The 26,215-nt window shown below is 48.8% G+C and overlaps 1 protein-coding gene and 1 non-coding gene across 8 annotated transcripts; both read right to left on the bottom strand.

Moving 5' to 3' along the window:
- Window positions 1-971: 971 nt before the first annotated feature.
- NCAPD2 (non-SMC condensin I complex subunit D2) lies at window positions 972-25,746 on the bottom strand. Of its 7 annotated transcripts, none has more exons than XM_060414237.1 (32): window positions 25,533-25,746; window positions 24,649-24,798; window positions 17,707-17,782; window positions 17,384-17,442; window positions 16,733-16,914; window positions 16,277-16,419; window positions 14,476-14,603; window positions 14,280-14,403; window positions 13,120-13,267; window positions 11,948-12,145; window positions 11,493-11,627; window positions 11,311-11,398; window positions 11,034-11,214; window positions 10,440-10,564; window positions 9,694-9,927; window positions 9,228-9,402; window positions 8,611-8,695; window positions 6,941-7,074; window positions 6,485-6,617; window positions 6,313-6,397; window positions 6,073-6,237; window positions 5,298-5,467; window positions 4,467-4,578; window positions 4,270-4,393; window positions 4,031-4,186; window positions 3,529-3,706; window positions 3,351-3,445; window positions 2,785-2,865; window positions 2,510-2,693; window positions 1,779-1,905; window positions 1,530-1,682; window positions 972-1,312 (listed from the first exon to the last, which is right to left on the bottom strand). In XM_060414237.1, the coding sequence occupies exons 2-32, from the start codon at window positions 24,773-24,775 to the stop codon at window positions 1,227-1,229; spliced, it is 4,191 nt and encodes a 1,396-aa protein (XP_060270220.1). In that variant the 5' UTR covers window positions 24,776-24,798; window positions 25,533-25,746; the 3' UTR covers window positions 972-1,226. The 7 variants fall into 7 exon arrangements, with proteins under 7 accessions (XP_060270220.1, XP_042104166.1, XP_060270222.1 ...); XM_042248232.2 differs by having other exon boundaries at window positions 6,313-6,400; XM_060414239.1 differs by having other exon boundaries at window positions 6,313-6,400; window positions 21,220-24,798.
- Window positions 16,990-17,311, bottom strand: LOC114114280 (small nucleolar RNA U85). Its single transcript, XR_003589108.1, has one exon. It is a non-coding gene; the product is annotated as a small nucleolar RNA U85 (small nucleolar RNA).
- Window positions 25,747-26,215: the final 469 nt, after the last annotated feature.

The following is a 26,215-nucleotide window of genomic DNA, read 5'->3' on the forward strand; positions in this document are numbered from 1 at the left end:
GTGGGCACCTCATGGCGAGGGGTGGCGCCACACTGAGGAGCCTGCTGGGAAGTGGATGGGGCTTCCTCTCTAGCGCCAAGGACACAGTACTTTGCCTGAAGAGGGCCTTAGCAGGACCTCCCACCCCCGCCCTCCCACACTGCCCATAGCATGCCCTTTGCCACACGCCTGTCATTTCTCATTACTGCCCTTTGCTGAAAGGAGGGAGTTCAGTGCCCAGGGACCATGGACTGACGCAGTCTGCTGTTGTCATGACAGCAGAGACCAGTGTAGTCATGGCAGCAGCCACACTGCCTACAGTTCAGGTGACTCAGCAGAGAGGACCTGGGGAGTAGAAGGGGGTGGGCAGGGCCTGCATCTAGGGGCTGACTTCCTGCAGACCCTATAACATTGCGAGGAAACCCTGGGGGACCGTCTCCAGAGACACTGTCTAGAGCTGGAGGGGACTCATGACCTGGTCTTCCATCAGCCCGGCCAGCTCAGTCACCTGTCTTTAGAGGGGCACGAGTGGGGGTGGGGGCAGGACAAAGCGAGCTGTTGGGCAGAGGGTTTCCCAACCCCAGCCCTCACTGGCTGACGCATCCTTTTTTTGTGGTGGGAACTGTCCTGTGCATTGTCAGATATTTAGCAACATCCCTGGCCTCTCTCTACCCACTGGCTGCTGGTAGCACCCCTCTCTGCTAGGTTGTGACGAAGAAATAGTCTCTAGAGGTTGCCAAATGTCTCCCAGAGGGTAAAATGGCCCCCAGATTGAGAAGTGTGGCTCTGGAGTCTAGGCGCTGCCTAATTCTACAAAGCAGAGCATCCTGCCACGTGCAGGGGGGAGGCTGGGGAGAGATGAGGCACTGAGGGGCTGGACACACATCAGACCCCTGGGCTCAGCGCCTCCCTCCGGACTAGCAACCCTCTGCTGCTGCCTGCCTCCGGGCTAGCGAGAAAGATGAGACAAAGACAAGCTTAGGAAAAACCTCTAAAACTATATAAAAATATTTATTCATTAGAAAACAAGAAAACTAACAAACACACATATATATATACATTCCAAGGAAAGCAGCTCAACTCAGTTCAGTTGGCCTAGTTTAAGAGCAAAGCCTTACGTTATAATGACCACTTATGCATTAAAAAACCAAGGAGACAGGCAAACAAGTATTTTACAAAGGGAATGAATTCAGGGTCATTCTTTATAAGACACTTGCACAGCAGGGTTGGGATAGGCAAGGCTGCCCCTAGGACCTGTGCCTGTGAGCAGATGCCCGGCGGATGGGGGTGGTTTTCTTGGGTGTCTCATCTTCTGTCATCTCTGCTGACAGTTCTGTACAAAGAATTGGGGGAATAAGAAAAAGCTGAGTCACAAAGATGGTGCGAAATAGGTCTCAGAGAACAAATGGGACAGTCCTAGACCACACTGCACAGGAAGATGACCTGGGGGTGGGGCCCACACAGCAGGACCTCGTCAAAAGCCCCCCACCCCTGGCACCCCCACTGGCCCCCACCCCACTCCTGCTGGGCTGGGTCTGGGAGCACCGCACCTTCGTCGCTGGATTCATCACTCGAGAAGACAATCCTGAGTTTCTTTCTTGAAGCTCGCTGCTGGGTGTTTGGATGCTGGTAGGTGGTACGGCGGGGCTTCGGCGTGACAAAGTTGTCTGAGGCTGTAGAAGCCACAGGCCGGTGCCGAGTGGCTACCAGAGGCAGAGGTGTGAGTCCAGAAGAAAAAAGGAACCTCTATCTGAGAGGAGGGCCCCGCCCAGACTCTCCCAAAGGGCGGCCCCACATACCAGCTGGCTGTTTTCTGGCTGACGGGGCTCTTTGGCTACTGCCTTGGCCAACCTCAAGTTCCTCTACTGCATCCAAACCTCTGGTGTGACAGGCCCGAAGCTTCTGCTCAAATTCATCTATTACAGCCTGGAGGGAAGAACAGATTAGAAACAGGCCTGGAATTTGTTATTTCTGTGACTAAAAAGAAATAAGTCCATGAATAGAGATGGAGGGATCTTAAATGTGGATCACTAAAGCGAAGAACCCAAATGAGAAGAGCACACGCTCTGTGGTTCCAACAACATGACATCCTGTGCAAGGCGAAGCTGCCGTGACAGTAAAAGGGTCAGTGGTGGCAGGGCTGGCGGGGAGGGGTGAGCAGGGAGCAGAGGACGCTCAGGGCGGGGCGTCGGCTGTGAAGCACACACATCACCAGGAGTGAACCCTCCTGGAAATCACGCTCTCTGGGCAACGGGGATGTGTCAAGGCAGGTTCACAGATGCCCTGCGCGCCTGTGGCAGGGGACATGGGTAACTGGGGGTGCGAGGAATACTATAATTTTGCTTTGAACCTGAAATGGCCCTTAAGAAAGTCTCCTGAAGCGAAGAAAAAAAGAAACAATTGGAGACAGAAAGACCTGGTCTCAGGTCACCCGGTTACTTGGCTGCAGTCAGCTGGGGACTAAGTCAGAAACCTGGAGCCTCAGAACACCTGTGGGAGCTGCGGCCTGAAAGCTGCAGGCCCCGCGCACCTTGCCCTCAGGCTTGGCCCCACGCCGCAACTTGCCCACGATGGACAAAAAGGCGCTGAAGATGGACTCGTCAGAAAGCTTATCGCCAAAGCAGTCGAAATTGTCGAGCATCTTTCGGAGACCCCGCTCTGTGAGGGGCAGCTGAGACACGCAGTAGGCCAGGTCCCGGTACTGCCGCTCAGTCCTGCGGGCAGGGAAGGTGTGGTGAGGCTCAGCGGGACCCCCAAGGGAAGGGTCTCCTCCAGCCCCACGAACCCTCCAGGAAGGCAGCATACTGGGCCGTGCGGAAGCGCTGACATAGCTTCTCCACCAGGCTCTCAGTCTGCTTGTCCTTCGTGATGTAGGAGAGCAATTGCCTGCAGACAGAGACAGGATTCGGATGGACCACCTTGGGGGCAGGCCCGAGCCCACCACTGACACCTGCCCAGGCCCTCCCCGGCACCTGCCTTCTGTCGCCCTCCTGCCTCAGGGGCAGACTCTCCTCTGCCCTGGCCTGTCCCTCCTGCCCGCTCCCTCACCTCAGGGAAGGGTCCACCCCACCCTCCTGAGGAATTTACAGTGTGACTGGAAACTTAGAACAAAAGCAGCTGCCATCCAAAGAGTCCTATTTACATGCTTAGCATGTAAGCATGTGTTAGGACTTTTATTTTACTAAATCTTCTCAAGAACGGAGGAACAAGTATTTGGGGGCCTCATTTTACACAGGAGGAACACTACAGAGATGGGTTGGTGCTGAAGTCCACACGGCTCAGAGCACCAGACTGGATATCACGAACAGGTCTGTGTGATTCCTGAGCCTGCTCTACGACAGAACAAATGCCCCAAGGCCCAGGGACTCTACTTCATGATGGTGTGGAAAGGCTCTTCCTCCACGCCTCCCTCGGGGGCTGACAGGCGGCTGATGATATCTGGAAGGAGGTTATAGATGGCATTCGCCTGTAAGAGAGAGAGTCAGGTCACAGAGACCAGCACACGACTGCCCGGTCCCTCGGCAGCAAGTCCTAAGCCATCCTACTCACCTTGTTGGAGAGCTCGTTGAAGAAGTTCTTGGCCAGAGCAGCGATCTGAGGGGCAGGGTCAATGAGCAGCACAGCCATCTCGCTCACCTGCCCCTTCACCTTCACCATGTCCTTCAGGATCAGGTGGGTCATCACCAGCGCGGCTGTTTTCCGCACGTGCTGAGAGGGGTCCCGGAGGCTAGGGATGAAATCTCACGGCATTAGGACCGGGACTGTGGGCGCACCTGATGGTGGCAGGGGGCCCTCAGTAGGGAGCCGCGGCCTCTTCTGACTGTACCGGTAGAGGCTGTCTAGAGCCGAGTTTGGAGAAAGAGGCCAAGCCTGGTGCCAAGGCTTTAGACGAGAGGCATCAATTCCTTTGGGTCACACCCAGCCAGGGCATGCCCAGAGGTGGGAGGGAGCCCTAAAGACTGAGGGGACACAGTTCTGGGGATTCCCACACTGACTTCCCCACGGCCTCCAGGGCTGGTGGGGACCGAGACAGCGCTGGGAGGGGTCTCACCGAGCATACAGATGGGGTGTCCAGGGGTCCACCAGGTTGGGGAAACGGATGGCCAGATCCCCAGTAGCAATCATGAGGTTAGAGCGAACGATGGGGAGCGAGGACTTTTCTAACATGGTGAACAGAAGACGGAGCTGGGAGTCACAGAAAGTGGCACTAGAGGCAAAGAGAGGATCGTCAGGGGAAACCGCACCAGCCCCGACCCTCCTTGGGAAGGCAGTCTCCACCCTGGGGCCCACCTGATCATGCAGAACTTGCCCAGGGCGAGTGAAGCAGCTGTGGAGAGCTCTGGGTTGCTATAGAGACCAGGGTTGTTGCAGACTTTAAGCAGAAGTGGAACAAAGGCAGCCAGTGTCTGTTTGCCTGGTGAAGGAACAAGTCAAGGTGTGGGACGGGCTACCCAGCTGGGGAAGGCTCACCCAGCAGCCCTTCTCACCTTCCAGCAGCTCCAGCTCACAGATGCCACGGATGAGTTCTGCCTCGGTGTCATCAGCTGTGGCCCCGCCCAGCCCCATCTCCTCCTCCAAGGTGGATTCAGACTTTGAATTCTGATGGGAAAGCAGCCAGGGATCATGGGTGAGCAGACAGTTTTGATTCCAGCCTACCCTTCATTTCGCATGAATGGATCTGGGGAAGGGCAAATTCTGCAAAGCTGTTCACAGGCTTGTCACATGTATCTGAAGAGGAAGGACTTGTGAATTAAATAGGAAAAGTACTAGATCCCCTCCATTCGTGTCTAAAGTGGCCAGAGCATCCCGCATCTCTTCCGATTCATTCTCACAGCAGCATATAACTTCCTGGACAAAATAAACTGATGGAACCTGCCAGACAACAGCTCAAGGTCACAGAGAAGGTCGGATTTTACCCCACTGCTGCCGAGCTGTATCTCATTTGTCTGCCAGACATTACTGCCTCTAGTGGAGAGAACACAAGGTCCCATCAGGGGCCAGGCCCAGTCTCCAAGGCTGCCAGCAAGGCGGTGGGAGTGTGCAGGTTCTAGCAAACACTGCCTCGGGCACAGCCTGGATTTTATGCTGAGGCCCCTACCTCGATGCTCTGGATTTACCTAAAACACTTCCTGGGTGATCCATTTATGTTCTCACTAATCGTTTCCAGGGTATCAGGAGCAAGGAGGCAGAGCCTCCATGAGCTCAATGAACAGGAGAGAAGCAGAGCTCCCCAGAAGGAAACATAAAGGACCAAGGGCCAGAAGCAAGTCTGGGCGACACTTGGGGCAGGAACCCCAAAGCGCAGGCGCGCCACTCACCTTCTCCTTGGGCTCCTTCCGCTTGTGCTCCTGCTCCTCCCGCAGGACCCGGCGCCGACAGAGCTCTCCGCTCACGGCCTGCTCCAGGTGCACCAGCTGCTGCAGAGCCACGTCCCCGGCCAGGGACAGCAGGTTCATCAACAGGAAGGTGGGGAGCACGGGCGTCTCCTCTACAGGACAGGGGCAGGAAAGCAGGGGGAGAAAGGCCATCAAGTCTCACAGGCCCCCGCACTGTTTTCACTGACGGTCCCCTGGCTCACATGCTCTATACCCAGGCAAGCAGCAGGAGGGCTTCCCTGGTGGAGAACGGTAAACAATCCACCTGCCAATGCAGCAGACGCGGGTTTCCATCCCTGGTCCAGGAAGATCCCACATGCCTTGAAACAACTGGGCCCAGGTCGCACAGCTACTGAGCCTGTGCTCTAGAGCCTGGCAGCCACAGCCACTGAAGGCCTTGTGCCCTAGAGCCCACACTCCACACTAAGAGACGCCACTACCAGGAGAAGCACATGCGCCACAACTACAGAGTCATCCTCACTCACTGCAACTAGAGAAAAGCCCGCGCAGTTAAGACTGGGCACAGCCAAAAAGAAATAAAATTATTTTAAAACAGAAAAAAAGAAGCAAGACATGAGGGTGGAGGGCATGGTAGCAGTGACTGTGCAGCCTGCATGACAGAAAGGGACAGGGAGGGCTGAGGGGGTCAGCGTGGCTGCAGGAGGTGGTGGTGTCAGGGGCCGCTGCCATGGGCCCACCGCCCCTCTTGCCCACTTACGCAGGGCCTCCTGGTGGTCACTCTTCTCCAACTTCTCTAGGGCCTGCTTCGCGCAGTCCTGCAGTATCCGGGCGCAGATCACCTCGGGGCCCTCAGCCAGCTGGTAGATGAGGCCCACGGCTGCCTCCTTGAACGGGACCCAGAGCGGGTCTGGGTGGACGCTGCCTGCGCAGGAAGAGGGGGAAGCTGCCACCACAGACAGAGAGGCCCTTCTGCCCCAGGCTCTGCACGGCAGCTCACCTTTCGTGACCATCTCCCGCAGTCGCTCAAATAGGCGGTGCTCCTGGGGCAGCCGGAAGGGAGGGTGACGTTCGCCCACAGAAGGCTGCTGAGGGCAACGACGCGGGTGAGTGTCGAGGGTGGACAAGGGGACACCCACTCTCCCTAGTTTGGACGTTACCACCCCACGTGCCTTCCTCCTGTCCGAGATGTTGGCGATGGCGTGGCACACTTGCTGGGCCAACCTGTAGTCCGGTGGGAGCTTCTCGTCCAGACCTATATTCACCAGGGTGTCCAAGTTGCTTCCCACAATCTCTGGCTTTCCTCTAGGAGAAGAAGCCGTAGAGTTAAAGCCACTCAGACACCTCTGTGTGGGGACCACCACCAAGGAGCATAGGAGCCAGCTCCCTACTCAGGGCTTCGTGAGCCCTGGAGCACTGCGTGTGGGGCCGGCCCTCAGCATCCCTCACGCGCCACTGACCCCCTGCTGGGCGGGTTGGAACTGCACCGTCACTTGTTCTCCATTTAGGCGGCGACGCACATGCAGAGCTCAGCCAGGCCCGAGTGCTCTCACTGGAGCAGTAATAACGGTCCTCAGGGAACCTTTCTCTTCTCGCTCACCCCTTGGCCTGTCTGATGCGAGCCTCACCGTGCCATCATCCCAAGAAGCATGACGGAGCAGCAGCGCTCCAGAGGGGAGCAGGGCGCCTTCTCCGTTGCCTGCTCCCACAGCACCTGGGTCACTGCTGGGCTCAATTCATCCTTCTGCACAAACTCACAGATCTGGAGAGAAAAGAAAAAGGGCTCAGGCCCCAAAGTAACAATTCCCCTGACACCTGGCCTACCTCCTCTGAAGAGAACACTGAAAACCCGAAGTGGAGAGGAAGGAGGCAGCTGAAGATGTAAAGCTGGGGTCTGGGAGATACCCCCACCTCTGCTACTTTCTATTCTCCTGCCTGCCAACGTTTCTTTAGATGACGTGCTGAAACTGACCTTGCTGAGTTTGTGCACATCTATAGCCTAGACAACACTTTGTGGAGATTTCTAGTAGGTTTTCTCACTGCTACTGTCAACTCAATGTGTCCCAAATGGATGCCATCATCTTTGCCTTTTCATTTTGCCAGTGACACCACCACCAACGGTCTTCAAACCTCTGTCACCTAATTTTTAATGTGTCGGTCACTCATTCCACCTTTTCTCCTCTTTAAAATTTGTCTTCCATGAAATGCCACCCTATAGATGTTCCTCTCACCCCAGAAGTCCAGATCCCTGTCACTGCACACCCGCATCAGCCTCCAGGAACATTCCCGGCTTTGGCTCCCACCAGCCTGTGTGCTGTGCTCTCCCAGACGTCTGCTTCATCAGGCCACAGCATTGCTCACCAAGTACTGATAGAAACAGCTCTCTGCGGCCTGCGGTATGGGCTCCTGGCCAGTTGCTGCCCTGCGTGATCTCACGCCAGGAGCCTCCAGCAGGCTTTTCTTTTCCGCAGTGAGGAGAAAATGTGGCTGGTGGTGCTGCTCCTCCCAGTGGAGGCTCGTGGTCAGCACCATCTCTGCCTTAAGCCCCACCACCCAAACCCTTCAAAGTAGCTCTGTGGCACTGAAATGCTGGGGCCCCTGGCCAATAAGGTTCAAGTCCTAGATCCCACGGATCTTCCCAGTTCAGCTCCAACCCGTTTCCAGCTTCACTATCTTTTCCAGGTAACAATCTTGAGCCAGAACGCAATGGTCTTCCTTCTACAACACAGGCAGTGCTCTTGCTCGGCTCTGTCTGAAATGTTTCCCCTCCTTTCTCGAATTCTCTAAATCTGATGCATCAAGATCCAAATCAAGTCCTGCCACCTTCAGGAAGTTCTGCCCTCGACTCTTCGACCTGACACTGCTCTCTTCTCTATTCGTCAACATAACGTACCAGGCAGGAGTATGTTTCCTGGAACTCTGACGCCTGAGATTGAATCTTAAACTTTGTCACTAACTGGCTGAAGTTAGCCTAGTTCTTCAAGCTCTCTCTACCTCAAGTTTCTTATTGGGAAATGTAGATAATAATACTGCCTCCTAGAGCAATTGTGAGGATGAAACCTGTTAATATGAGCAGAGTGATTAAATTAGTGCCTGGCATAATGTGTTATATTACTATTGCTACAATAACTGTTACCTATACCACTTAACTATCTGCTGCATTGCTCTAAAATGTTTTATGTTTTTTGGCTCCCAACTAGAGTTGAAAGCAAGTAATCCTATATTTCTTTGAGGGGCTGAGTATACCATAATCTCACTAATATTTGCCGAATGAGTAAGTGGAAGTGAGCATATTTACGATTTCCTCAAGACACTGAATGGTTCCAACTGAGGCGTCCACTAGCAGCAGAGAGAGACTGTGAATCAAAGTCTGGGCCTTGGCTCTGTGGGAACAGCAGAGATCAGGGGTCGTTAAAAGACAGAGAAGCTGAACCTGGCAAATAGGTTATTAGGCAATCCCGCCAGCGTCAAACAATAAACAACTGTTTCAAATACACAAAGAGAACAAACTAGTAGTCACCAGTAGGGAGAGGGTGGGGGAGTGGCAATATACGGGGTAGGGGACTAAGAGGACAAACTATCCTGGATAAAATAAGCTACAAGGATGCACTGTGCAACATGGGGAATAGTTTATAACTAAAACAATATAACCTTTAAGGACTGCGAATCACTACAATGTACACTTGTAACTTATATATATAATGTTGTATTATATTTCAATAAAAAGAAACAAAAATAAACCAAATAACTGCTTAGGTTGGGTCTCACTCCCCCAGTCCATCACAGACCTACTGCCTCTGGGTCTAGAAGTCCCCTAGGAGGAGCCCACTCCCTGGCCTCCCCTCAGGAGACTAGACACCTCCTGGGAGAGGCTGACTTCAGGGTAGTTCGCAAAGGCCAATGCAGCCCGTGTACCTGGCGGAGTCCCCCTTGGGTTTGAGATAAAGTTGGCGGTAGGCATTAAGCACAGCATCCCGGACGCCAGGCTCCTTTGACCAGATGAGAGGCAGCATGCGGCGCACCCCAAACAGGGCCTGGGGTACCCCAAATTGGAACACCATCACAAAGAATTCAATCACCTCCTGCACCACTGAGAGGACAGACACAAATGTCACCTATCAGCGCGGCAAAACGCCCCAACACTTAAAAACAGAATCTCTCTTAATGTAGCAACATGAGAGGAGACACCCTCCCCATTTCTCCTGAGGACCCCACCTCCCTCCAGTGCCCTGTCAAATGCTATATGCACACTCAACAGGGCTACAGCAGGCAAATGGAAGTAGAGAATCTGGGCCCTTCAAAAGAGCAGACGGACATCAATCAAATACGGACAAGACGGGTCCTTCCAGCCCTGGCCTCTGTGGCGGGGATGCTGGCACACCTGTAGTTGTGTGTTCATACATCATCTTGCTGATGATGCCAATGGCCTTGGTGATCTGCAGGGAGAAGCTGTGGGCATCCTGCAGGTACTGCACCAGCAACTCCTGCTTCACCAGCTCATCGCTGCGTTCCTCAGGCTCTGACCCACTGGGCTTGTCCTTACAGCCAGTCTCTCCTGGGCCCAAGTTCCCTGCAGCCGCCTGGGGATTCTCCTCCTGGGTGGGAGCTGCTGGGCCTAGAATTAGGGAATTACAGGATAGTTTTTGTTCAAGGGTTTTTGTTCAAGGGAAACCCAACAGTTTTAAACATCCACGAGTATGTGTTTCTACCATAGGAAAGTTTTGTTTTGTTATGCTATGTGGCTTGCAGGATCTTAGTTCCCTAACCAGGGATCAAACCCATGCCCCCTGCAATGGAAATGTGGAGTCCTGACCACTGGATTGCCAGGGAACTCCCAATAGGAAAGTATAAATTTAGAATTCAGTCTAAAATATCTTGGTTCATTTCCCAGAAAAGATTTCTTGAGTCGTCTATGGCTTGAAATACCCTTCTACTCCCTGTGACTATGGATCTCAGGCCTGGGGGTTGCTTCCATTCCCAAGCAGACACACTGCAGACCACCCCCCCCCCCCCGGCCTCTTTCAGTGCCAGGCTATGAGTCACGTCCGTGTCTGACATAAAGTCAATGGGCCATGAATACTAGCTGAAGTGTCTTGTTTGCTGACTGAAGAAGGAAAAGGAATTTACCTTTGAAGATGGCTCCTAAGAGGCTGAGGAACCTGGTCTCCTCTGAGTCTTCCGGGTCCACATGACAGAAGGGTTCAGACTCCCGAAAGTGGCCTATGGCTTCTTGAGTGAGGATGATGGCCTGCCTGACAGAACACGGCCTATCACCCATCCTGCCTCCTTGAGAGTGGCACCGCGGCCTGTGTCAGAGGCCTAGCTCATGAATGCACCGAGAACCCAGACCTTCCAGTGGAGAACTCTGCCACTTATGTAAAAAGGGGTCGGGGCGGGGGGGGGGGGGGGGGGAGGCGGTGGTGATGAAGGTAAGTTTGACTGTGTGACTAAATATTATCTCTAGAAGGAGGCACTTAACCACTACTGTTGCTGCTCCCATGGGAAGGGAACTACATGGCTAGAGAGCAGGCTCGGAAGAGATTTTTCATTAAAAAAAAATGTATCATTAAAGAATGTATACATGTGTTCCTCTGCTGCACAGCAGAAATTAGTGCAACACTGCCAATCAACTATATTTCAATTAAAAACATGTATATAGTTTCCCAAAGGTAAACTCTACACCTAATAGGTCACGAGAGAATACTGCATTCTTTCCCATACTTGTAACTAGCTTTGGCTAGCAACTGACGGATGCGTCCTTCCACCTCCTCGGGGGTCTCTGTCTCAGCAACGCCCTCAGACATCCCCTCTCCTTCCTGGGGAAGCGTCAGCAGCTGCTGCAGGGTAGCTTTCAACTCTGGCAGCATGGCCTCCCACTCCTCAGCGGGGTCTAGCTCTGCGGCTGAACGAGAAGGTTTCACTTAGACTCTTGCCTTGAGCTCCCCGCTGCGGGGAAAAGGGTGTCAAGGTTGAAAGCTCCCCCACAGACCCTACTCACAAGGCGCTGTGGCTCGCCTCTGGGCCCTCATCTCTTGTAATTTCTGGGTCTCCTTCTGCAGTGGTCCAGCAAGGTCAGTGTCACTAAGCTACCAAGAAACAATGAATATCAGGGCCATCGACTCATGGAATTTCACCTGTTTCCATTTAATCCCTCTTCTGGGTGGACCAAGGGCTACGTACCTTGCAGGAAAAGGGATTATTGGCAAGAAAGCTGGCAAGCAGTTGGATGGCGCTTTTACAGACCAGCACCGACTTGTCTGCCAGACGCCCCACAGCTAAGGCCACCACTGCCTGGAAACGCGTCAGGGGCAGAGCCTGTCAGGAGCAGGAGGAGAGGATCAGCTCCCAGCCCACACTGGCCATAACGTCAAGATGATGGTGAAGTGCACTCTACATGTGCAAGCCATTCATCTGAGGAAACTTTTCTACGGGATGTGAACAGTTCGGGAATACTGTATTAAGGCAGTGTAGTTCTTTGAATGGAGCCAGAATCCTTGTTCCTGACAGAGGAGGACCTTTACTACTGGCAGTGAAATCCTGAATTGTAGACTCTTCTTTGACACAGCTACTTTCCTTTTTGCTTCGGCCTGCATAGAGGGGTTCTGTGGATCTCTGTCACGTCAACGGCCACTCACCTTCTGCTGGACAATTCGGGTGAAGAGCTGCAAAACGCGGCTGCGCACAAAGGAGTTGACGTCGTGGCAATGGGCCTGCAAGGTGTCCAGGAACTGGTCCCGGGTGTCCCGGGACACCACCTCCAGCTGATCCCCGCTCAGGACCTGCAGCACCATCTCCGCCATGGCCGCCAGCACAGCATTGCGCATCACGTAATTCTGAGGGAGAGCGAGGCTGGTGGGGGCTCTGCACCCCACACCGACTGTCCTTGCCCTAAACTCCTATGCTGCTCAGCATCGGGACCTCAGTTCCCTGACCAGGGATAGAACCCGCACCCCCCTGCACTGGAAGCTTGGCATTCATCCTGAGGTCACTGGAAAAAGCTGAATGCCAAAAGGGCCTTGACTGCTCAGAAGAGAATTTAGGGACGAAACAAATAAGAGCCCAGAGCAGTACCCCTTCCTATCCCCTCCATGCAAGGAGATAGCCATGGTGGCAGCTGAATGTGAAATCACATCCACCCACCAATACATGTTTCAGAAGCATTAATTACCACCTTGCTTCTGAGGCCTCAAAGCCTTTGATCCTTACTAATAACACTGTCTTCCCTCACAATCCCCTTCCCACAATTCACTGACAGAGAAATAGCAATCAGCCCTAGGCCTGACCATGTGCACTGCAGAATCTGATGGGAGAACAGTTTAGGGTTTTTGCAACGCCAAGAGCCAGAGAATGGGATCTTGCAATCTAAAGTCATGGTATCAATACATTAGGTAAATGAGCAGATTATCGTGGTTCTTAACATTCACTGAGGAGAGCTAATACCAGGTTTGGGAAGGAGCCAGGTCAACACTGAGGATAAGAGAACTGAGAGAGGTGATATGGGAGCATCTGAGAGCCAGGTGGCAGGAACGGGCTTCATCCTGCAGAATGGGTGGACCCAGAACCACAGCTGAGTCTCTCGCTGACTTAAGCTATGGAACTGTCATCTCTCTACCAGTTTGGGATGAAACCAGTGTGATACTGACATGGCCCTTTAATTCAATAAACTTCATCTGCTTCTCTACAGGAAGGAACTGCCACAGTGATAAGCCAAGACAATTTGACTTCATGTGAAAGTTACTACCTTCATGTTAAGAAAGAGCCTTTCAACAATGGACTCACAACCCACACTGACCAAGGGACCACCTACCTCTCCATCCAAATGGTCTAGCAGAATGCACATGCTGGACATCAGGATGGCTGGGATGCGCTCTGCTAGTTCTGTCAGGAAGGCCGCAAAACCCTTTGCCCCGGTAGGGTCCCGACTCAGCTCCTGGGGACACTTCTGTCCAATCTCTCTACACAGGGGAATAAACACAGCCAGAGCAGCGTAACCTAATCACTTAGGTCCTGGCAAGAATTAAGCTGGCATCTAACATCTGAAGGGGGCTTCCCTGGTGGGTCAGATGTAAAGAATTGAGAGGGTAACAGAGGAAGGCCAGAAGTCCCCAAGCAGCAGGAGGAAATAAACTGCCAGCGGCAGACTTTTTTCCCCTTCTCTACAACAAAATTAAAAGAGGCTTCTAACAACACCTGGTTCTGCCTTGAGCTAACCAATTTTTCTTATGGAAATATTCTTCTTAAGCCATGTTAATGAAATGATGTATTTGCTTTGGAATCTGCCTTTCTTCAAAATAGTTCCGCCTAAGACTAACCTTTTTTTTCTCTTCTCAAACCTTGGGCTGATAATGGCTCAACAAACCAGTATTCATGTCAATTGTTTTATGGCTGGGGATGACACACTTTGTGCCGCCCTATCTCAAAAATGCATATTGTGGGAGAGGGGCCTGGTGAAACTACCTCAGCCTTGAGGAGTCTCTCTTATCTGATTAGCAGCTTGCTAACAGACACAAAATGCCTTGCTAAAAACCAGCAACAGGGCACTATTTCTGTCCTCTTTTGATGTCTATGTCAGAAGTTTTCTCTTTCTCTATTATACTTTAATAAAACTTTGCTACACAAAAAGCTCCAAGTAGTCAAGCCTCCAGAGGTCACGAATTCTGGTCCAACATACAGCTTGCAGCAGCAACCTTTCAGAATCTGCCTGCCAATGCAGAAGTTAAATTCCTGGGCTGGGAAGAACCCCTAGAGTAGGAAATGGCAACCCACTCCAGTATTCTTGCCAGGGACATCCTGTGGACAGATGAGCCTGGCTGGCTACAATCCATAGGGTCGCAAGGAGCTTGACATGACTTAACAGCTAAACAACAACATCTGAAGGAATGCAGTGTTACACAGGGAATTTATCTCCAATATTCCTCTTCTCTCTGAGGAAAATGAGAATTAGAAACGTAGAGAAGGCAGGGTCACCTTACGATCTCTCCTACAATGCTCTTCATTCCGTAATCAGTTGCCCAAAGACTCACAGCCGCCACCAGGATGGATGCCAGGTGCTCAAAGTGCTGTAGCATCTGTATAATCTTCACAGTGGCACCTGTGGAGTCCTGCACATGAGCCATGACCCTGGGCCTCGGGAAGGGGTGGGGAAAAGGAAGGGCCAACTCACTCAGCATGTGGTTGTAACGTGTCAAAGCTACACCCAGCAGGTGCGTTACGGCTTCTCGGGTAGGGCGGTTCTTCTGGTGACTAATGGTGGGGTTCTCCAGGAGGCGGTAGCAGCAGCCAGTAACCAAGCTGAGAAAAGAAGATTGAGATGATGACATCAGTGGTCTGGACTCAATTATACTGCCCTTGCTCATTCATTCTATCTCTGCTGCTGCAGTCAGGGTCTTCTAGTTCCCTATACTCTATCGCCTTCTGCATCTAGTTGCTTTGCTGACTGCCATGTAGGTACTCATACATGTAGGTACATGTAGGTCAACAGTTATGATGATGTCTGCATAGAAGCTGAATATATGATAAAGTCAGACAAAATCACTGATGACTTCTCAATGTTGAATGGCCAACTCAGTCCTCATCTTGGCTGAACTTTCGGCTGCATCTGACACAGCTGGTCACTCCCTTTCCCTTGAAACATGCCTCATCTGGCAAGAGCCCGGCTCCTCTCTGTTTCTTAGCTGGTTCCTCCTCAAATCACTCTCCTGATGCTGGAGTACCCTGAGGTAGTCCTCAGATTTCTGCTCTCTTCTAGCTATGCTTACTGATTTACTGATCTCATTCAGTCTCATGGCTACAAACACCATTTATATAAACACATCACATTCCCAAATGTGCGGTCGAGCTCAGCTCTCTCTCCCTTACTACTTCACTTTGTACATTTCACACCCGAAAGTGACATTACTTGGATGTCTTAACAGGCACCTCCAACTTTCTACACCCAAAGCAGAACTTGCTACTTTCCCCCCCAAACAGACTCCCACAGGCTTTGTTATCTCAGTTACCGGCAGCTCCATTTTTTCAAATGCTCAACCCAGAACCCCAGGTGAGTCATCCTCAACCACACCCTCCCTCCAACCTCTAATCTGCCAGCTCATCCTATAGACTCTCCTTAAGGAACAAATACAGACTGCACCCACGGCTCCCCATCTCCACTCCCTCTTGGGTCTAATCTCCTGCCCAAGTCACTGCCACAGCCTCCTAGCTGCTCTCCCGTTTTCCTCCTTTCCCGTCAGTCTGTTTTGACACAATAGCCAGAGTGACCTTGATAGGGCAGCCAGACCACCTCACTGCCCTGCTCGGAACCCCGAGGGGCCCCACCTCACGCTGATGGGGAAGTCACCATGATGGCCTACGGGGACCTGCAGTTGGCTCCCCTGCTCCGACCTCAGCTCAACCCTCACCTTGTCTCAGCTGTCACTCTGGCCCCAGCACTGTTATCTGGGCCTGCTCAGCACATTCCCTCCTTGGTACCTATTTCCCGCCCTTGCTCTGCCTCCAGTTCTCCTCATGGCTCTCATTACCTCCTTGAAGGCTTTGCTCAAATGTCACCACCTCAAAAAGTTTTGCTAGAGCCACTGATACAAATTACAGCCATTTCCCATTACACTTCCCACCCCTTCTGTTTTTCTCCACAGTAATAAACCTGAAAGCATACTATATATTTTGCTTATTTAAAAAATTGTCTTCTGCTCTAAAATACAAACTCTTAAGAGAGCGGAAATGCTGGTTTTCAATACATTTAATGATACCAGCCACGTACCTAGGAGATTCTCTGTAAATACCACTACGTGATTGAATAAAGCTATTTCTAACCTTTGTTGTCTACTTCTGAACAATTCAACATAACTGGCACATGTCTATGTATTACAGACAGAACTGCAGCATGAAATGAAGCATTTCAAAAGCATCTCTAACACCAGAGCCCTCATTCCTCACGGCCAGCATCCCCTGGCGCAATCACCACCCACCTGACAAACTCCTCTTCGATTATTGAGTGGTTCCACAAGTGACGGATGTCCAACTGGAGCAGCTGTGTTAAAAGCTGAAGAATTGGTTGCCTCTCTTCCTCCCAGTCAAAGCCATGAGTTGCCTTGGCCCGGGATTTCCTACCCTAAAAAAGGATGCATTTGGGGAAAAAAAGAGGGAGAAAAGAGGATTACAATCTGTTAGTCTGAGTGCCCAAGCTATCCAGTATCAAGACAAGGTAGAAGGTAAGACAGAAGGATTATAAGTTTCAAAATATAAAAGAGCTGCTTCTCAGCAAAAGATACACTGTGATACTTCTGAGTACCTTCTAATAAACTTTAAACAAGGACCAAGGGCAGAAAGGGAAAGGATTCTCAGAATCACTGACTTCCATCTTTCCCACCAACTCCTCCATCTCCCCAGACCCCTTATTAAGTGAGCCAGGAACACCAAATTACCTTCCCGCCTAGCTCCAGGTTCATGAGACCCGTCTGGCTGCTCATGGTCTCAAAGGACTCCAAGAGGCGTATCAGAGCATAGCAGTTCATCTTGAGGGCGTTCAGGTGGGCACTTCTGTCTGACACACTCAGAGCTGCATCATCCAAGACGGCAGGGAGCTCCTGGGAGTGGCGGGACACCACTGCAAAGGGCAGGATCTGGGGTCAGTTCCACTCGCTCTCCTCACACCACCCAACTTCAAAGCCCCAGCCCTTGCAGCCATCAGATTACCAAAGATCTGTGTCTCATCTCTCAGTGGCCACAGCACAGGCCAAGTCCTCTGGACCCCTGCCCCTGATGTCCCAAGCACGCCCTATCCCTACTCTCTCACTCGTTACCCCACGTTCTCTCTGGCAACGGGAAGAACAGCCTCCATTGACGAGAGGCAGCCCACAAGTAGGAAGAATGTTGTCGGTCTGCCCTTACAGTGAACACACATTGCTCTGTATCGCCCACCAAGATTACAGACCTAGTAGGTCAGGGGTCCCGGGCTTAGCCAAACCAACTGATTCACCACAGCCTTGATATCATCACATGGCTGATAAAACGCAAGAAACAGCAAACAAACAGCAACATACACCTTCCATCCCCTACCCCCTTCCCATAAACACCTTTTATGAGGAATTCCAGTGTGTCTTCCTTGAGGCCAGGGTCTATACTTCGAAAGTGACTATGAGGGAAAGAAAGTGCCGGGGGTGAGCCAGGAAACTGCAGAGCCCATTCTAACAGTTCAGATCAAACCTGAGGAGCCTAATGCTTATAAAAACATGTGAAATCACAGTGGCGAGCTGGGGTAAATGCTCATGAGCAGAAACATCAGCACCCAGAACCAAGTATCAGTGAACTATAATATGGAATTTCTGGACTAACATGCAAAGTTAGGGCAAATAGCCACCAGTTCTTTTTAAAGTACCAGAGGCACTACTTTACTTACTGCAGAATGCTGTAGATGGTATCAAAGTGCTCTAGCACAGCCAGGGGCCCCTGAGCTCGAAAGGCAGTCTGAAAAGCTGTAAAGGTGAAAGAAACTTATCAGTACAGAGGGGAGAGGCATTTCTGGTTAATTCTGTTCAAGACAGAAGAAAAAATGGAGTTAACTGATTTTCTTGGTAGAATCACTAAAGGACACAGTTATTTCAATGTAACCTATTATAATAACACCTGACATTTTGTCCTGTTTTATCAAAACAATTGAGTTTTATTATTCCATCTCTGAGCGAGATGAAGCAAATAGTACTGTGTCTATTTTGTGGCAGAAGAAATGAAATGTCAGAGTTGTTTTGTGACTTGTCCAACTTACTAATGAATACAAACTCAGAATCTTTTTAGATTCTGAAATAAAAAAAGTAGAAAAAACAGTAGAGTTCCTGTATTCTTCACCCAGACAATGGTCTTGTTTTACTATAAGGAACTATTCTAAACCAAAAAATGAACATTAACTAAATGCTAATGACTAACTTAGAGCTTGAGTTTTGCCAGCTGTTCTAATTCTATCCTTTTCCCAGGCCAGGAGTCCACCTGGAACACCACAGTGCATTTAGCCATCAGACCTCCTTACTTTCCCGATCTTTGTCTTTGACGCTTGAAGTGTTGTTTGCCAGTTATTCTATAGAACGTTCCTCACTCTGGGTTTGTCTGCTAGTTCGTCATGATTAGGTTGAGGTCATGTGCTTTTGGCTAGATCACTGAGAAAGGGAGGTTGTGTCCTTCAACCATTATACCCAGAAGGACATGATGCCTTATTACTGGCAATGTTAACTGATCAGTCAGTAGGGTTCACCAGGTGTCTCCACTGCAGTTACTGTTTTCCCTTTTGCAACTAGTAAGTATCTTGTGTAGGGAGATACTTTGCAACTATGCAAACATTCTGTTTCTCACTACATTCTGCCCCCTAATTTAAGCAATAATGGATGACTCTTACCTGCCACAAAGATTACTTTTATTAAGTGGTGATTTGTCTATCATTCCTTTTATATTTACTAATGGGAATGCCACTGTGAGTATGAGCTTTTCTTTCCCTTTAATACATATGTATTCAATTATTTATGTGAGAATGGGCTCTTGAATGTTTTGTTTATTCTGTGTTTTAATTCATTCCTATTACTTGTCTTTTGTTGTTCAGACTGTCCCGTACTTGACTACTAGGAGCTCCTTCCACCCAGACTGCGAAATGCAGGACATACATGTGTGTAGGTATAAATGGACATACCTCTGTATCTATTTTCACTTCTGCTACTGCTAAGTCGCTTCAGTCGTGTCCGACTCTGTGTGACCCCACAGATGGCAGCCCACCAGGCTCCCCCGTCCCTGGGATTCTCCAGGCAAGAACACTGGAGTGGGCTGCCATTTCCTTCTCCAATGCATGAAAGTGAAAAGTGAAAGGGAAGTCGCTCAGTCGTGTCCGACTCTTCACGACCCCATGGACTGCAGCCTACCAGGCTCCTCCACCCATGGGATTTTCCAGGCAAGAGTACTCTACTGTATATTAAAAACATAAGTTCATTTATGTATTTGCTTAATCCTAGTATACACATGTAACAGTTTCAGAACTGCTAACCCATACCCCTTTAAAAAACAAATTTACTAACTACCTGCGCTAATTGTGTAAAGCTTTCGTATATAGCTCACAGTCAAAATGCTGGCTTTCCTAGTTACTTAGTTCTCTAGTCCTTTAGTGTGTTCTGTCAAACATTTGCAATACACTTAGGTTCATTTGCTACCATAGACCTGCTTTGATTTACCATGGGGCTACATTTGGAAAATCTGCTATAAATTGAAAACATTGTTAAATCAAAAATCTATAACGGACTTTTGGACTCAGAGGGAGAGGGAGAGGGTGGGATGATTTGGGAGAATGACATTCTAACATGTACACTATCATGCAAGAATTGAATCGCCAGTCTATGTCTGACGCAGGATGCAGCATGCTTGGGGCTGGTGCTTGGGGATGACCCAGAGAGATGTTATGGGGAGGGAGGTGGGAGGGGGGTTCATGTTTGGGAACGCATGTAAGAATTAAAGATTTTAAAATTTAAAAAATAAAAAACTAAAAAACTAAAAAAAAAAAAAAAAATCTAATAGTACCTAACCTACTGAATACCACAGCTTAGCCTAGTCTACCTTAAACATGCTCAGAACACTTACAACAGCCTACAGTTGGGGGCAAAAACCACATAGTACAAAGCCTGTTTTATAATAAAGTCGTGAATATTTCTTGTAATTTACTGAATGCTATACTTCCTCAAAGTGAAAGGCAGAATGGCTGTCTGGGTAGAGGATGGCTTTAAGAGTACAGGCTGTCTACCCTGGTGATTATGTGGCGGTCTGGGAGCTGCAACTGCTGCTGCTGCTGTCCAGTGTGATGAGAGTGCTGTTGTTGCTGTTTAGTCACTCAATCGTGCCTGACTCTTTTGCAACCCCATGGACTGTAGCACAAACGGTTCCTGTTCATGGGATTTCCCAGGCAAGAAAACTGGAATGGGTTGTCATTTCCTTCTCCAGGGGATCTTCTCCACCCAGGGATCAAACCGGAGTCTCCTGCACTAGCAGAAGGATTCTTCACTGCTGAGCCACTGGGGAAACCTGGTAGCCTTGTATGGAGCCCTGTATGGAGTTAATTTTTGAAACAAGTTGTAGATCTAGCTCTTTCTGTGGCTGGGGAGGGAAACAATTCTGTCAAAATCTTTTCTGCGGCACCAAGTTGGTTTGCCTGGAAAGTAAAGCTTGAACCTGTACTCCATTATCACTGCTGGCTCGCTAACCTGATTCATCACATTAGTGTTATGTTGTCCAACTATGACCTGGAACTTTGCAATGTTTAACAAACTATTTTATTTCCCCAACTCCTACTGACTCCTTACACTATACTCACAGCATATCCTTCCCTTTATATGTTTTCTGACCCTTTGCCTCTCTTCCTTTAGTAGATGACTGTTTTCTACTTTACCCAAAAGAATGAGACCCAAAGTAATCCTCTCAGTCAACAAATCATTCTGCCAACACCTTCCCACTTTGCTTCAGTCTCCAGTGGAAAGATTTTGTTCCAACGCTAAGCTATTCTCACTGCCTTGCCAAAGTCTTATCTCCTTTCTCTCACCTCTGATTTCATCCTTTCCAGGGAACACTCTCTTTCTGACAACATGCTCAGGCCCCCACTTCTTTAAAACAAACAATACAAAAACAATCAATGCCTTTGAGTTTGCTCTCATGTCCCATTAAAATCTATATAATCTTTCTCAATTCCCTGAAACCTAGTTTCTGAGATTGATGAATCTAACAGCTATTCTTTCAAAGATTACCTGTTACCTACTTTTTAGTACATTCAATGATTCTCTCCATTCACACCCCCCTTTTCTTCTCTGAAGCATCACCCACTGATGTAGTCTAGTTACACTGCTTACATTTATACTCGGCTTGAACATTTACTAGACTAAGTTACTTAGCTTACCAAGTCTCAGTTTGTTCTTTTGTAAATTGGGAATAATAACAGATCATATCTCATAGGGCTTTTCAGAATTTTTTGGTAAACATTAAGCAAGATGATCCATGTGAAGCAGTCAGGATAATACTTGGCACACAATGTAACTCAGTACTTGTAAGCCATCTCCCATTCTTACAAACCTCCTTCTGTAATCTAGAAAATACAGTAAAGTGAAAATGAGAAAGAAACAAACACTGTTAACATCTGGCTAATTTTTCAGTTTATCTTCTATGCATACTATTTTGACTGTCGAGGTCATATCACATATTCATTTCTGTTCTGCTTTTGAAAACTTATAAACGTGGCTTGAAAAAACATACAACCATGCCAACTATTCTCATCTCAGGACTTCAAGTAGGCCCTTAGTAAGCCTTTTACAAGTTCCCAGGCCTATCTGCTTTCGTCTAGGCATTATTTCGCACCTTTTCTCCACCCATAACAGAACAGAATCAGATAGAAGAGAACCTCCAGCTGCGCCACACTCTGTCTTTACCGGCAGGCACTATCCGCATCTCGGTCCATACGCTCTACTTTCTGCTGCACTGCCATGGATAAACCGTCCTTGCTCTAATAAAACCATCTCCTCCCCCTACCCCCATCACAGACTCTCTGACCCCCTAAAGGATACTTCTCCAACAATCCTTCCTCCCTTTCCCTCCTGCATCATCAACTTTCCCCTCCCAGATTATTCCCATTCGGCAGGCAGGCACGCATGCGTGCTCAGTCACTTCAGTCATGTTCGACTTTCTGCAACCCCATGAACTGTACCCTGCTGGGCTCCTCTGTCCATGCGATTTCCCAGGCAAGAATATTGGAGTGGGTTGTCATTTCCTCCTCCAGGGGATCTTCCTTGGCCCAGGGATGGAAGCCAAGTCTCTTATACCTCCTGTGTAGGCAGGTGGGTTCTTTACCACTAGGACCACCTAGGAAGCCCCACATTCAGCATAAACACATGTAACATTGCTCATCTTGAGGGAAAAAAAAACAAAAAACTAAATCCTCCCTTGACCCTGTTCGCCCCTCTAGCTACACCCTATTTCTCTGCTACTCCTTAAAGCAAAAAAAAAAAAAAAAAAAAACAAAACCCACAAACAAACAAACAGAAAGGCTTATCTAAACCTACCATCTCTAATTACCTCTCTCATCCCGCTTTCTCACAAATGTATTCCAATCAGGCTTTTGACCCTACCATTCTGAAATAGTGTTCATCAAGGTTACCAGCAAGTGCCACTTTGCTAAGTTCAGGATTAAATGTGCAGCTGATCTCTTCCTTTCCCTTTTCAAACGTCTCTTAATTTAGCTTCCACTTAGCATCTTTGCTCACTTTCTGCCTCAGTGACGGGCCCTTAATTTCTTTTATTGGTTCTTTCTTATCTTTCCAGCCTTCAAATGTTGGACTGTCTTAGGTCTTATGTCTGAAACTGCTTTTCTTCTTCAACTCAATCTCATGGCTTTAAACACCCTCTATATGTTGAATATTAAACCCCAAATATGTATCAATAGTTGGCACCTCTCCCCTGAACTCCATAAGCATATAACCAACAGTCTAAACCTTTTCCTTTCCTACACTGCCCCATCTCAGTAGATGACAACTCCATTCTTCTAGGTGCTCAAGTCAAACAGCCTTATAATCATCCTCAGTTCTGCTTTTTCTAACCCTGTAAATCTAATCCACTCCATCAACAATCCTGTTGACTCTACTTTCAAAATTTATGCAGAATCTAACGTTTTATGATAACCTCTGTGCTATCACCTCAAGCAAGCTCCCGGGTATTATTTCATTAGCCTCTGAATTAGCCCCCGCTTCTTCCCTTGCCCCTTACAGTCTCTGCTCAACACAGTAGACACTCTTTGTGATGCTATGGACTGCAGTCTACCATGCTCCTCTGTCCATGGAATTCTCCAGGCAAGAATATTGGCATGGGTAGCCATTCTTTTCTCCAGGGCAATCTTCTTGACCCAGGGATAGAACTTGGGTCTCCTGCATTGCAGGCAGATTCTTTATGTCTGAGCCACCAAATGTCCATCTGAGGATCTTCTTAAGAAATGGATTTTCTGATTCAGCAGTTTGGGGATGGGTTTTTATCTTGCATTTCTAATAAGCTCGTAAATCATGATAAGCTCCTAACTAATACTAATGCTCCTGAAGACCACATTTTGAAGTTCAAGACTCTAGAATAATCTGTATTACTTCCCACCTGACCTCTTTTTTCCTAGCATACTCCCCTCCAACCACACTGTCATTTTCCCACCTCAGGGGCTCGGACTGGCGTTTCCTGACTGCCCTTCCTTTGGAATCTGCATAGTTAATGTCCTCACTTGTAAGGTCTCTGCTTAAATGTCACCTATCAGCAAGTCTTTTCTGATCATCCAACATAAAATGCCAATCTATAATGCACACTGTATTCTTTTTCTATCTTTAAAAATTTTTCTCCTTGGTATTTACAATTTATTTATTACTTGTTGAAAGCCGTGAGAGAAACACTTTTGACATCTTGTCTATTTACTACTGTATCCCCAGTTGAAGAGAACACTTCCTGGCAAACAGCATTATCACCAGTAAATACTTGAATAAATTAAATGATCTGATTATGAGTTATTTAAGGAACTTATATTTAGGGTTCTAAATGCCAAAAGCAATGCAATTGTTATAAAAGATAGAAAAATCCCTTTCTCTACCTCTGCTCATCAGAGCAAGGAGCTGTCATCTGGTAACACTAACGGAAAGGCCAAGAAGAGACAAGCTGCAGTTATATCATCGAGCTGCTTGATAATGAATGAACCCTACTTGCTGTGGCCAATAACAGACTTAATCTCTACTCTCTGTAACTCTCCAAAGCAATCTAACTGATACAAGACACTTCCAAGCAGTACAGTGACATTATGCATGGGGTCTTGTTGATAATTGCAGGAACTGTTTGCGGTCATCTATAGGTTTCAGTGTGTAACTGAACTATACATATATTGTACAGTATTGCTACTGCGCACATATGCTTTTTTCCATCATTGCACATTCCTGGAAATGTGATCTACTCTGAAAAACTATTACCTGAAACAGGTCAGGTCAAGTCTCAGACATTCTAGGAGACATCTTCTCCTATAATTCTTAAAACCACCACGACTCTATTCTGGCATATGGTAAGAGGTAAACATCAAAAATTAAATTCTCCCCAAAGGCTAATCATATACACCAGAACTGTTTATTGTGTACCTTAGAGAAAGTGGTTAATGAATATATCCTTCATGTAACACAACACTACACAGAAAACAGAAAGTAACAGAAAAGACATGTCTCTCACCCCCATGGAGCTTAGTGGCGTAGTGGAACAGACAATAGAATCAGATGCCGGTGATTGTTCTGAAGTGCTAGTCACAGTGGCAGCTATGGAGTCTTACCTTTAAGGTGCGATGGAAGATGTCTGATGGACAGTACCTCTTGCACGACATACTGATTCACCCCTCCACTTTTCAACAACTCCTCTGGGGATAAGGGCAGATGGAATTCCCATACTTGGGGAGACATCTTTCTCCCAATGGCTCACAGGGCTGGAGGCCAAACAGCAAACAAGTCAGGGTCTACATCTAAAGGCTATCTTTTTAATCTGCTTCTTTTACTTTCCTCCTCGAATATACATGCTTTTTAGTTTTGCATCAAGCTAATAACATTATCTTAAAGGATGTGATTAACCCTGGACTTGAACTGAACTCTAATTGTGACTCTGACACTTGGTTACTTAATCCCCTGGGCTTCATCTGTAAAAGAGGATTACTGATCTCTGACTACAAAGTTGCTCTCAGGATTAAAGGAATCAAGGGATATTAAAATATTTAAATAACTGTAAAGTGGCATATCAATGCGTTAAGTTAGCACTGTTATTTCTGTTTTTATGGGAAAACTTCTTAAGTATATAGAGAGGTCTCATCTAAGACCAGTGTGAGCTGATGGGTTTCCTGTCTCCAGAATGACAGAACATTAATATTTACTATTTGTTTACTCTATGCCAGGTTCCATTAGGCTACTCGAACGTCATACCTGGTCTAAGTCTCCAAAATGCCCATTGCATGGAGTCCATAGTAATTTGGTCCCATTTACAGATGAGGAAATTGAAACTAAGGAACGTTAAGCGATTTGCCCAAATTCCACTGAGGATCTATGGCTGTTTGCACCACGTTGTACCACAAGGACACATCTACTAACCCTACAGTCTAATACCGCATCTCATTGCCGGATGCGATTTTCCCGGCCTCTCTTCCCCGCTCCCCAGAACACCACACCTTACAAGATAGCTTCACCCGCCGTTCCTCCAACTCGCGTCGTGGGGCTGGAATAAAAAAAAAAACAAAACCAAAAACCAAAAAAAATCCACGGAGGGCACAATATGCACCAATCTGCGAGGCAGCACCCCCGCGGGGAGAGAAACCGGCCAATACACGCCAGGCAGAGGAAAACACCCGCCACCAAGCCCCGCGCGGCGCGGGCAAAGCCACAAAAGTGGAGTTCAAATCTCAACGGTCGCAAGGGACCCAATCGCGACGCTCGCTGCAGAGACCGGCCAATCAGAGCGCAGGAGCCGGAATGCCCGAGGAGGGCGGGACTTAGATTCCAGCTCCCTCCCCCACCCTCGCCGCACTCGCGGCCGCCTTCTTCCCTACAAAGTCCTGTTTTTCCGCGGTGCCTGCTGGAGGAGTCGAGTTCCTAGCTGAGCAGTGGCCGTGCCCCTGGGACAGTGACCCATTCAGTCACCCCCAAGACAGGAGCCGACAGTTAGAAGGCTTAGGCTCTAGTCCATCTTCCGCCATCTCGTCTGCTTTGTGACGTCCAGCAGTTCACTTCACTCCCTCAGCCTCAGATTTCCTCCCCGGTCGAATCGGGGGAATAAAAACAGCTATAGCGCAAAACTGCTGTGGGGCACGGAGAAAGGAAGCTCTGGGCTCCAGGTTCTGGACCTTCATCTCCCTCAGT

The sequence above is a fragment of the Ovis aries genome, chromosome 3 (assembly GCF_016772045.2).
Source record: "Ovis aries strain OAR_USU_Benz2616 breed Rambouillet chromosome 3, ARS-UI_Ramb_v3.0, whole genome shotgun sequence".
Taxonomy (NCBI): Eukaryota; Metazoa; Chordata; class Mammalia; order Artiodactyla; family Bovidae; genus Ovis; species Ovis aries.

Bases quoted from the DNA above. Each gene is read 5' to 3' on its own strand.
- NCAPD2 (XM_042248232.2), bottom strand. From the start codon at position 24,775: ATGTCTCCCCAAGTATGGGAATTCCATCTGCCCTTATCCCCAGAGGAG. The intron at 6,618-6,940 runs GTGAGGCTCGCA...TTCTTCTCCTAG, and splicing joins CTTCTTGGGATGATGGCACG to AGGAAAGCCAGAGATTGTGG. The intron at 4,579-5,297 runs GTGAGTGGCGCG...CTTTCCCATCAG, and splicing joins GGAAGGAGCCCAAGGAGAAG to AATTCAAAGTCTGAATCCAC.